The sequence below is a fragment of the Narcine bancroftii genome, chromosome 3 (assembly GCF_036971445.1).
Source record: "Narcine bancroftii isolate sNarBan1 chromosome 3, sNarBan1.hap1, whole genome shotgun sequence".
NCBI lineage: Eukaryota > Metazoa > Chordata > Chondrichthyes > Torpediniformes > Narcinidae > Narcine > Narcine bancroftii.
In genome coordinates this window covers 100,281,877-100,294,861 of record NC_091471.1, presented here as the reverse complement: position 1 = coordinate 100,294,861, position 12,985 = coordinate 100,281,877, and the positions used below count along the sequence as shown (strand labels likewise).

At 38.9% G+C, this 12,985-nt stretch overlaps 1 protein-coding gene across 2 annotated transcripts in view; it reads left to right on the top strand.

Moving 5' to 3' along the window:
* The window catches only part of tmem165 (transmembrane protein 165), a 44,834-nt gene that overhangs the window by 19,206 nt on the left and 12,643 nt on the right, over positions 1-12,985 (top strand). For both annotated transcript variants that reach the window (XM_069924647.1, XM_069924646.1), the window contains exons 2-4: positions 3,604-3,829; positions 6,541-6,716; positions 12,747-12,929. In XM_069924647.1, the coding sequence (XP_069780748.1) occupies positions 3,604-3,829; positions 6,541-6,716; positions 12,747-12,929 (585 nt within the window). The remainder of the gene's footprint in view (positions 1-3,603; positions 3,830-6,540; positions 6,717-12,746; positions 12,930-12,985) is intronic.

Below are 12,985 nucleotides of genomic sequence, written 5' to 3'. Positions count from 1 at the left end.
AGTCACCTCTCATCATCTATCGCTCCAAAGAGAAAAACCCTAGGACCCTTAACCCTCTTAGGATATGTCCTCCAATCCAGGCTGCATTCTGGTAAATCTCTGCACTCTCAAAAGCTTCTACATCCTTCCAACAATGAGACAACCAGAACTGAACACATTGCTCAAAGTGTGGACTAAGTAGAGTTTTATAGAACTGCAACTTTACCTTACAGCTCTTGAACTCCTTCCCTTACTAATGAAGGCCAGCATACTATTTGACATTTTAACCTTGTGAGATCTATGGATTTGGATCCTAAGATCCCTTTGTTCTTCGTCACTGCTAAAATTTTTCCACTAACCATGTGCTCCACATTCAAATTTGATCTTCCAAAGTGTTTCACTTTACACATTTTTTGGATTGAACTCCATCTGCCACTTCTCCGCTAACTCTCATAACAGCTTTACCCTGTAATTTGAAGACTCAATGCAAGTACGTATCACAGTAGCTTTTGATTTTTGGAATATTTCCCAACACTAGGCTGAAAAGGAAGCAAACCTGGATTAATTCAGAAATCCTGATAATTTGGGCTCTGGCTCTTGGAAATCACCTGGGCTCAGTTTCCCACACATCCTTGAAACTAAGCTGGAACTCTGAAAAATTCCTTGAACTGTGTATATCTTTTTCAGGAAAAGTGTGTACTAAGACGGAGGGATAGCTATTTTTATCTTCTTATCAAAAAAGAGCAGTAGGGATAAACCTGGCAACTACATGCTTATCCCTACTTTGCATCAATATAGAGAAGTTGTTGGAGAAGATTGTCAGGACAGTATTTATGATCAGTTAGAAAGTTTGGTTAAAATACAAGCCTAATGCAGTCAATGGGAGTAGAGCCAATAGATATTGCAGTCAGCATGGACGAGGGTGGTTGAAAGAACCATTTTCTATGTTATGTGGTCAGTGCTCTATTTAGAATTTTTGTTTCAGATCTGCAATTTTTCCTTAAAGGCTTATTTATTTTCTTGAATGAGAGTTATTGGTAGTTTTGTAATGGTTGTGAAAGCCAGATCTCTGGGAGTATTTAAACAAGAAATAGACAAGAATCTCATTAGTGAGGGCATCAAGGGATATGGAGAAAAGGCCAGAAATTGGAACTAGTGTAGAGTAGCTTAGTGTACAGATGGGCCTTGTGGCTGCCTTCTGTTCCTTTACCTTATGAAATTGCCTTGTGAATTTTTTAAGACTGTTGAAACATTATTTCCTGAAGATCTAAGCTTTTTGAGAACTTATCTAAGCATATTTGGTAATATCGCTCTTCACATTGGTTCATCATATATTTGTGTGGATTCTTGATCTTTTGTTAAGTGGCAGTGACTTTCCCTTCAGCTAAAAGGTGATTGGGACAAAATCTGAGCCAACTCAACATTGCAAGTGCCTAGTTTGGTAGAAAATGTGGTTGGGTGGGAACATTGGCTGCTTATTTAGACTCCTGAATTCCAGAAAAAATTTCTAGGGACCTGCTTGTAGTAATTAATTCTACTTCAATAATAGAGGCAAATTATGTTCCAAGGGCTCACCAGTTTACTGGTTTTAACAAGTCATACCTGTTCTACCGGCATCACCTACGGCTCCTAGAACGCTTCCACCAGCGTTGTCTCCGCTCCATCCTCAACATTCATTGGAGCGCTTTCATCCCTAACGTCGAAGTACTCGAGGTGGCAGAGGTCAACAGCATCGAGTCCACGCTGCCGAAGATCCAGCTGCGCTGGGTGGGTCACGTCTCCAGAATGGAGGACCATCGCCTTCCCAAGATCGTGTTATATGGCGAGCTCTCCACTGGCCACCGTGACAGAGGTGCACCAAAGAAAAGGTACAAGGACTGCCTAAAAAAATCTCTTGGTGCCTGCCACATTGACCACCGCCAGTGGGCTGATATCGCCTCAAACCGTGCATCTTGGCGCCTCACAGTTCGGCGGGCAGCAACCTCCTTTGAAGAAGACCGCAAAGCCCACCTCACTGACAAAAGACCCAACACCCAACCCACCAATTTTCCCTTGCAACCGCTGCAACCGTGTCTGCCTGTCCCGCAGCGGACTTGTCAGCCACAAACGAGCCTGCAGCTGACGTGAACATTACCCCTCCATAAATCTTCGTCCGCGAAGCCAAGCTAAAGAAAGAAGACCTGTTCTTGTAATCAATCTGGAAGTGCATTACAATTAGTTAATTACTCATTTTGATTTACAAAATTTAAATATTAGGTGGTGTTGGCACTCTCCCTAATAACTTGACAAATAAATATTGAATGGTAGAATTATAAAAGAGATAAAAGCAGAAATGTGATGCATGATATTGTCACTCTCATATTTTAAATCCAGCCAAACTAATGACTGAGCAGAATGTGTTTATAGGAATCTCTGTAGCGGGAAAATTGGATATTAGCTTTAATTATGCTGTTGGTATTTTTAAAATTCTTTTTAACAATGCTGTAGAAGGTCAATGAAACCCATTCCAACCAATTAACCTACCTATGTTTGTGAGGGTGGGAGGAAACCAGAGCACCCAGAGAAAACATACACATGTAACGTGAAAATTCCGTACAGACAGTAGTGGATTCGAACCCAGGTTGCTGGTGCAGTAACAGCTTTGTGTTGAGGCATAATTAGATTTTTTTTGCCAAAAGTACACAATGATATGGAATTTACTGTCCGAAAATGGTAAGAGAAAAGAGATGACAGATGCTGTAATCTGGAGTACAACAAGCTGCGAGAGGAACTGACCATCTCAGATAGCATCTGTTGAGACAAAGGAATGGTTATGTTTCAGGTTAAGACCTTACTTTGTCCTAATGGATACTTCCTGGCCTACTAGGTTTCTCCATGAGCTTTTTTTTTTGCTGCAAATGGTGTAATTAGATTCAGTACCAACTTCAAAGGGCAAACTGTTTATGTACTGGGAAATTGATTTTTTTGCAAACAGGACTGTGAGGAAAGAATAACTTTCAAGCACAACAGGCTGATTAGGTGTCCTTTCACAAAATACATAAATAGATTTTGGATCCTTTTAACTCAAATTTTCTCAATATCTTCTCTACAATAGTCAGCCTCTGACCCTTAATAAACCTATTCCATATTTTGTAAGTTAGATATGCTGTTTTGTCAGTATTGCTAATGGCTTTCTTTCCTCAATTACACTTTATTTCTTTGCTTTTGAGCTTCCTCTCATCTGTGGCACCATTATGCCAATTAGGCAATCGATGAATTTCTGCACAACTTGTTAGAGCATTAGAGTGCTAAGTTTTAATTCTTTTATGCATCAAGGAACAATTGCTAATGCAATATATTTAGCTTTCATAAAGGTACTGCTACAATATCCACTATAGAAAAATTCCAATAATCAAGTATGTTGTTTGAAGCCATCATTTGCTAATGAATGACTGAAGTATCTGGCTTGCTCATTAGGCTAGAATGTGAGCTGGAAATCCAGAACTTGTGAGACTGGATCTGTACTATAGGCCAGCTGTGCAGCCAGAGTTAGATCTGTGACTTGGAACATCAGGAGTTTGGAACATGGGTTGAGCATTCAAATTTTTTTTGCAACTAATGCTTAACATTATTATTTTAATACAGAAAATATCATCTCCACATCCCTTGGATATTGTTGTAAGTGATGAATCTATGACCAAAACAAACCTGGGATTTATACATGCTTTTGTTGCATCTATATCGGTCATTATCGTCTCTGAGCTGGGTGACAAGACCTTCTTCATAGCAGCAATTATGGCTATGCGCTACAATCGTCTGACTGTGCTTGCTGGAGCTATGCTGGCTTTGGGATTGATGACCTGTTTGTCTGGTTAGTGACTTTTTTACAAAAAAGTAAAAATGATGATAATACTTTATTTTTGATATTAAAAAAATATAAACTAATGATTCATTAATGGCTGCCAATTTGCAATTTATTGTTAAACAATCTTTATAATCTATTGTAAAGATAGGCTATTAAAAAGTATTTTGCTTGCCATGTGGACTTGCTCCTAAGCAAAGATAAATTAGGATTTTCTCGTTTTCAATCTTTTTATTGGTTTTAGAATATGCAAAATACATATGATAATGGTTATGTAAATTAATAACAAGTTACAAATATTGAATGACAAAGAACAAGGTACATATGAACCTGTTATTAATTGGGGGGAAAAGGAAGAGGGGGAAAAATACATTTAAGAATCAAACTCCACCCTATGAGGGCTGCTGCCCAGGTAAAGGAGTCCACTACTAATAATAACAATGGAGTCAAAACAAAAAGGATCAATAATCTACAAGTTTTAGTAATAATTGAGAAAAGCATCCCAAAGAGAAAGAAAGTTAAGATCCATTGCAGTAGTAAAACACCTATTTTTTTCTAGAGAGAAACATACCATCACATTCTACAACCACTGAGTATGAGTGGGAGGGACAGCATGTTCCATCTCAGCAAAATGGCCCTTCTAGCTAAAAAAATCCACTACATGAGATTGTGAAGAAGTCAATGTTAAATCCATTGGCCCACTCTCTCCAAAGATAGCAAAAAAAGAGCTAGGAGCCATATTAATATCAATGATAAAGTGCAAAAACATAACCAAAACAAATGATACAAAGTACCTTCCTCAGTTATGAATTTATCACATTTAGGAAAGATGTTAGGATAAAATGTAGCTAACTGAACCTTGGAAAAGTGTGCCTGATGGGCTACTTTAAATTGTATTAATGAATGCCTAGCACAAAGAGAAGATGAGTGAACACGCTTCAAAATAGACTCCCATGTAGTTTTGGGAAAGGTAAATTAGGATTTAAGTTCCTCAAATCGTCTCTTCCAACTGTGTCACAGAAATACCTAAGTTTATTTTTTGTAATCTATTCTTTGATTTTATCTCCCCATTACTTGTTAGATCCATTCACTACTTTTGTTCCTCCATTCTTTCTTAGTCTTCATTTCATTTCCCCATCACTCTGTCTTATGATCTTGATTTTTGGTTCCTTTCTTAAACTCCAAATTACAGTATTAGAAGAAAGATCACATTTCTGAGTTTAAAGCTATTACAACTGACATTTTTAGCATCATTTCCATTAGATCCGAAAGAGTCCTGGTAGTTGCAGAAGCATTTGGTTGAAATTGGAGGATGTCACCATTATTATCATTAATATTTATGATTCTTACATCCAGCATTATTAATCTGTTCATTTGGAAATTGGGCCTGGGAACATCTCATAATGTGGACTTGGGAAACTTGATTGATTTGAGAATACAATTGACAGTAATTGGTTGAATCTCTAGCAAAAGCAAATATAGGAGCTCGTGAAAATAGAATTAGCAACAAATGAAAGTACTCAACAAGTCGGTGAATATCTTTTGAAAAAATAATGAAATCAGCCTTTCGTTGCCTTTCATTAAAGTACTGCATTGGACATTTTTGCAAGGTGATTAGTTATTATGGAAAATATGAATGTAATTAAGTAACAGCCACAGTATGTAGAAAAGATTATAGTATGTGTAGAATTTGCTGACTCCAAGGCCTGCTAACTTTAAAACACAAGAAAGGGGGAAAATATCTTCTTCCCTAAGGTTATACAAAACTGCTAACTTTAAAACACAAGTCCAGAGAGAAAACGTCATTAACCCTAAGGTCATACATTTAAATCTAAGAAGATAATAGTGGTTACAGGCACCAGGTGAATAAGCTATTAAACAGGATGAGATCAGGGACGTAACAGGAGATCAGATAGATGGGACAAGGTAGGGGAAACCATAGTGGCGAATGATTTATTCTGAAGCAGGACGGTTACATTTTAGCACTGGTTTTTTAAAATTTAAATTTAGAAATATAGCATGGTATTTTTAAATTTAGACATACAGGCCCTTCCGGCCCACAAATTACACCCAATTGACCTACAGACCCCAGTATGTTTTGAAGGGTGGGAGGAAACCAGAGCTACCTGGGAAAAGTGTAGCGCAAGGAGAAGTGATAAGAGTACTATGACCAAGAAATAAACTCAGGATGAGCTAATTGGTACGAAACATCAATCAAAGCCGAACATTGATAAGTAGCTAAAATTCTGTATATTTTTTTTTAAAAAGGCAGTGTCTCATAGCAACAGGCATTTCAGAGTCCAGGCTTTGATTTGTCTAAGCCTTTACTTGAAAATAAAGGTTAAACCTTCCTGAAGAATTCTCTGCATTGCCTGACTCGTTTTTGGACCTCAGCAAACCACAACATTTATCAGCCGCACCCTTTTCAGGGTGTCACTCATGAATGAGTGAGGAAATTAGAGCATATTTTAAATCATACCTTGAGAAATCCTATCTGTGTCATATTCTAATCTAGATAATATAAATTGTTAGATCCATTCACTACTTTTGTTCCTCCATTCTTTCTTAGTCTTCATTTCATGTCATACAAAAATGACACGGGGGTGGGGGGGGGAAATTAATTAAGAAACAAAGGAAAAATAATAAAATTTATGGATTTTAAACAAAGTAATAAAATTCTGAGAATGAGAATGATGGTCTTGTTTAATTATTTGTTGCAGTTCTCTTTGGGTATGCTACTACAATAATACCTCGGAAGTATACATACTATGTATCAACAGCACTATTTGCAATATTTGGCTTTCGAATGCTTTGGGAAGGCTTAAAGATGAGTCCTAATGAAGGTCAGGAGGAACTGGAAGAAGTGCAAGCAGAAATCAAAAAGAAAGACGAGGCTGTACGTATTATTACAAATTCGGAATACATGGCACAGTCAAGAAAATAAAGTTAGTCTATAAGTGATGACAATGAAACTATTGAGATTTTTAATAAGAAAATAACACATGACCTAAAAATTATGACCAGTGGGCAAGTAAGTTATCAAAGATGAATGGGAATTTTTGCATAATGTTTACATAGTAAGGTTATTCTCTTATTTTAAAGTCCCTTGAATGGATTGATTGTCATTCACCTAGAAAAAAAAGTTGTGATTAGAATTTATTTCTGGCCATGATGAGATATGAGATTATGATGGACATATACCTTTATTTTACTGTTATTTGTATATTTTATGGCACTCCAAGGAGAATTGCTATTTACTTGCCCAGCATTTGTCACCCAATGGATTCCAAAGCTGTTAGCTTTTTTAACATGTAATAGCTGAAGAGTTCCAATGTGAACTTTTCACAGTTCTTACTTAATATGTTCAATTAAAATGTACTACTGGATTCCACAATGTGTTTTTATTGCTTTATTTAGAAACAAAATTACAATTGTATCCAAAACCATGTATGGTAATATGAATTAAATTGCCATAATATGCCATAAGACAGAAAAAGATACAAGTTGTACCTCTCTTATCTGGTGCTCTGTGGTCTGGCAACTCCCAAGGTCTGGCACATTTGAATCTGTTGCCATTGGTACAGGTATGTGCCGCTTTATGTCTGTTAAGGCAACGTCTGACTGCGTATACTTCCATGGTCCCATAATTATTCAATTACTGTGAGCAAATCCATAGCAATTTAGAAAAAAATGATCATGAGCTATAGGAAATTATATACTGTACACCAAACTAATCTGACTGCCCTGGTCTCTCCCCACAGCTCCATGTCAGTCCCCATACTGATCCCACTGCCCCACTCTCTGTCCATAGCCCTGTGTCGGTCTCCACATTGATCCCTACTTACAAATAAAAGGTTTGAAGGTACATTACAGTATCCATATAACCATATAACCACTTACAGCACAGAACAGACCAGTTCGGCCCTACTAGTCCATGCTGTAGCAAATCCCCACCCTCCTAGTCCCACTGACCAGCACCCGGTCCATACCCCTCTAGTCCCCTCCTATCCATGTAACGATCCAGTCTTTCCTTAAATGTAACCAATGATCCCGCCTCGACCACGTCTGCCGGAAGCTCATTCCACATCCCCACCACCCTCCGCGTAAAGAAATTTCCCCTCATGTTCCCCTTATAATTTTCCCCCTTCAATCTTAAACTATGTCCTCTAGTTTGAATCTCCCCCTTTCTTAATTGAAAAAGCATATCCACATTTACTCTGTCTGTCCCTTTTAAAATCTTAAACACCTCTATCAAGTCCCCTCTCAATCTTCTACGCTCCAGAGAAAAAAGCCCCAGTCTGCACAACCTTTCCCTGTAACTCAGACCCTGAAATCTTGTCAACATTCTCGTGAACCTTCTCTGCACTCTCTCTATTTTGTTTATATCTTTCCTATAATTTGGTGACCAAAACTGTACACAGTACTCCAAATTTGGCCTCACCAATGCCTTGTACAATTTCATCATAACCTCCCTACTCTTGAATTCAATACTCCGATTTATGAAGGCCAACATTCCAAATGCCGTCTTCACCACACCATCTACCTGAGTATCAGCCTTGAGGGTACTATTTACCATAACTCCTAAATCCCTTTGTTGCTCTGCACTCCTCAATTGTCTTTCTCTTTGGCTTGGCTTCGCGGACGAAGATTTATGGAGGGGGTAAAAGTCCACGTCAGCTGCAGGCTGGTTTGTGGCTGACAAGTCCGATGCGGGACAGGCAGACACGGTTGCAGCGGCTGCAGGGGAAAAATGGTTGGTTGGGGTTGGGTGTTGGGTTTTTCCTCCTTTGCCTTTTGTCAGTGAGGTGGGCTCTGCGGTCTTCTTCAAAGGAGGTTGCTGCCCGCCAAACTGTGAGGCGCCAAGATGCACGGTTTGAGGTGATATCAGCCCACTGGCAGTGGTCAATGTGGCAGGCACCAAGAGATTTCTTTAGGCAGTCCTTGTACCTTTTCTTTGGTGCACCTCTGTCACGGTGGCCAGTGGAGAGCTCGCCATATAACACTATCTTGGGAAGGCGATGGTCCTTCAATGTACCATTCAATGTATATGACCTATTTAAATTTGCCTTTCCAAAGTGCAGCACCTCACATTTATCTATTAAAATCCATCAGCCATTTCTCAGCCCACATCTCCAGCCTTCCTAAATCACCTTTTAATCTACGGTAATCTACCTCACTGTCCACAACACCACCAATCTTTGTGTCATCCGCAAACTTGCTTATCCAATTCTCTACCCCTACATCCAGATCATTAATATATATAACAAATAATAGTGGACCCAGGACCGAACCCTGAGGAACTCCACTAGTCACCGGCCTCCAATTGGACAAACAATTTTGTACCACTACTCTCTGACACCTTCCATCCAACCACTGCTGAATCCATTTCACTACCTCCTTATTTATACCTAATGCCTCCATCTTTTTTCCTAACCTCCTGTGGGGAACTTTGTCAAAAGCTTTACTAAAGTCCAAATAGACAACATCCACAGCTTTCCCTTCATCAACCTTTTTTGTAACCCCCTCAAAGAACTCAATCAGGTTTGTCAAGCATGATCTACCCCTGACAAAACCATGCTGACTACTCCCTATCAATCCTTGTACCTCCAAAAATTTATAAATAGCATCCCTCAGAACACTTTCCATCAACTTGCCCACCACAGACGTCAGACTTACAGGCCTATAATTCCCAGGTTTGCATTTGAACCCTTTCTTAAACAGAGGAACCACATGCGCCACCCTCCAATCCTTTGGTACCACCACCGTGGCCAGTGACATCCTAAATATCTCTGTTAATGGCCCCACTAACTGTCCACTAGCCTCCCTGAGTGTCCTAGGGAATATTTTGTCCGGTCCGGGAGATTTATCTACCTTTATCTTTTTTTAACACAGCCATCACTACCTCCTCGGTTATCCTTATATGCTTCATGACCTCCCCACTATTTTTCTTTACTTCAACTGGTTCAACATTTTTTTCCCTAGTGAATACCGAGGCAAAGAAATCATTCAAAATTTTCCCATTTCCTCAGACTACTCACTCAGCCTACCCTCGCTATCTACAAGGGGTCCAATTTTATCTCACTAATCTTTTACTTTTAATGTACTTATAGAAACCCTTTGGATTTATTTCTACTCTGTCAGCCAAAGCCTCTTCATGCCTTTTTTTGGCCTTTCTAATTTCTTTCTTAAGATTCCTTCTACACTCCTTGTAGTCCTCCTTCAACTTCTCAGCTCCCTTCTCTTTATACCTCTTGTACACCTCCCTTTTTCTCCTAACCAAATTTCCAATATTCCTCGAAAACCAAGCCTCCCTATGACTTCCAGCCTTTTCTTTGATCCAGACTGGCTCTGTACCCTCAAAATTTCTTTTTTGAATATCCTCCATTTTTCATTAACATCCTTACCTGAAAATATCCTGTCCCACTCAATATTCCCCAAATCCCTTCTTATTCCTACGAGATTTGCTCTTTTCCAATCCAGAACCTCAACTTTAGGCCTCTCCTTGCTCTTCCTTAAAACTACCCTAAAACTAACAGAATTATGATCACTAGACCCAATTGGTTCTCCAACATTAATGTCCGCTACCTGACCTAGCTCGTTCCCTAACAGGAGATCCAGTATTACACCATCCCGAGTCGGTTCTTCTACTAACTGATTTAGAAAACAATCCTGAACACATTTAACGAACTCCAGCCCATCCAGCCCTCTAATGAATGGGTATCCCAATCAAGGTGTGGGAAGTTAAAATCTCTCATGATCACTACCCTATGATTTTCACACATATACGTTATCTCCCTACAAATTTGTTCCTCTAATTCCCTTGGCCCATTTGGTGGTCTGTAATACACCCCTATTAGCACCCTCTTGCCTCCTCCACCCCTCAATTCCACCCAAACAGCCTCACTGGTCGATCCCTCCATACCATCCTGCCACCTCACGGCAGTAATGTCCTCCCTAACAAGCAGAGCAACTCCTCCTTTTTTACCCCCTGATCTATCACATCTAAAACAAATGTATCCCAGAACATTAAGTTGCCAGTCCTGCCCCTCCTGTAGCCAGGTCTCACTAATTGCCACAATATCGTGACCCCAAGTATATATCCATGCTCTCAGCTCATATACCTTGTTCACTATGCTTCTTGCATTAAAATATATGCATCTCAGAGAATGACCCTCACATATATTCCCTAAGTATATAATATGGTGTTCGCACAACTTTCATATCTCATAACGCTAAATTCATAGAGCATATGGACGTAAAGTGGTGCATACCTCAAACTCCTTACAGACAGTGCGGGACTCAAACCCTGGTCCCGATCACTGGTGCTGTAAAGGTTGAATTTGCCACCGTTAGTACAAACTCCTTACGGCGCAGGACTTGAAGCCTGATCCCAATCGCTGGTACTGTAAAGGCATTGCACTAACTGCTACGCTAATTGTGCCACCCCACGGGATTATTTCCTGTTTTAAGCTTTGTTCTACCTTTGATACGTTTACATAAGGGGTTCCCTTAGGGCCAATTTCTGTTTTCCGGCATTTTGTGTTGTCTGGCAATGGCCAGGTTCCAATGTCGCCAGATTAAAGAGGTACAACTTGTAGTATAAAAAGATAAATTAATATTCACAGTTGTAGTTAGTGCAAAAAAAGTGCTTCAATAAGACAAGTGGATATTTTGGTGATCCTGGAGTAGTTTATGGTTAGGGTATTTTGGGGACATCCAAGAAAAAAAAATATTTGTGAACCATAAGGTTCTGGGTTTCAGATTTCTGTATCTTCTGCCAGCAGGTAGCAACAAGACATTGTTCACAAGTCAGTGATACAACTTTCCATGTTGCAGCATTGTTTCATTTTCAACCTTGACTGGGCATGGGTGCTTAATCTCTGTACTCAATTATAAGTCAGCTGCACCTCTCTTCAATATCAATGGTATTAGTTACTTCGGAAATTGAGCTGCTTTCAGTACAAAGACTACTATATTCTGTCATATTATTGCTTGTCCAATCCCCATCTCCTCAAAGCTGTCGCTGAAATTCCAAGCTGTTTTATCTTTAGATTTTTTATTTTTGCTTCATGACCCCTCATTCTTAATTGGGTCATTCAAACAAGAAGAGAAAAGCATGAAGAGGTTTGAAAGTCCAACTTACCTTTCATTCCTGATCACCGGTGTATGTTGTGTCCCAATTCTCACAATGCTCATAGCTCAAAAGTCCTTTTTTCTAGTTGTGTGTTATAATGCCAATGGAAATATTTTTTATAAAGTTTGCATTATTTCAGCCATGCCTTAGAAAGCTTTTTTTCTGAAATTAATTGCTGTCTTTTTTTAAAAAAGTCCTGAGTAATGTTTGGACTTGAAAGTAAATATTTATAGCTTAAGTATAGCTGGAATAGATTTGAAATTTTATATGTGACTTCTTGCTGGAAATATCCTCTTTGAATCAGGGCATTCCTGAAACTTGACAATTTTTTGGTGAAAGTTTAGTAGAGTCCAAAAAGATTGCAGTTCCAGTGAAATTTAATAGCTAGAAAGTTTTCATGGAGTTGGGTTTGAAAACTAGCCTGCAACAGTTAGTTTTAACGTTCATTAAACTTTAATCCATGCAATGCCTTGTCCACCTATTCTTTGGGATTAAACACCAGGAGATTCAGATGTGGTATATTCAAAGAATCAGTTTGTTGAGGTTTGAAATGCTGATTACATTAGTCTAATTACTATACGGATCAAAGCATTTCACTAGGAGTTCTTGGCTCACCCTAAATTAGTATAATTTTAAAACCAGCAGATCACTTTCTCATGTTTAATTTTATAATATGGGTGTAGTAAATAACTGAACTACATATTTTTCAAAATCAGACCAGAATACTGGGTTGGGCCATTTATTTTCAGGAATGAAACACCAAGTTACAATAACACTTTCTTTTTCTTTAAGCTTCAACGATCAAAAGTGGCAAATGGTCCACAGGATGTAGAGACAGGCTCAGCAACACATCCGCCACAAAAGAGGCGATTGCATTGTATTTCTCCGATATTCATTCAGGCATTTACACTCACGTTTCTGGCAGAGTGGGGAGATCGGTCACAATTAACTACCATTGTATTAGCTGCTCGGGAGGTAAGTTCTTCATTTTTAATCATTAGACCATTTTTTTAGAAGAAACTAAAATTGTT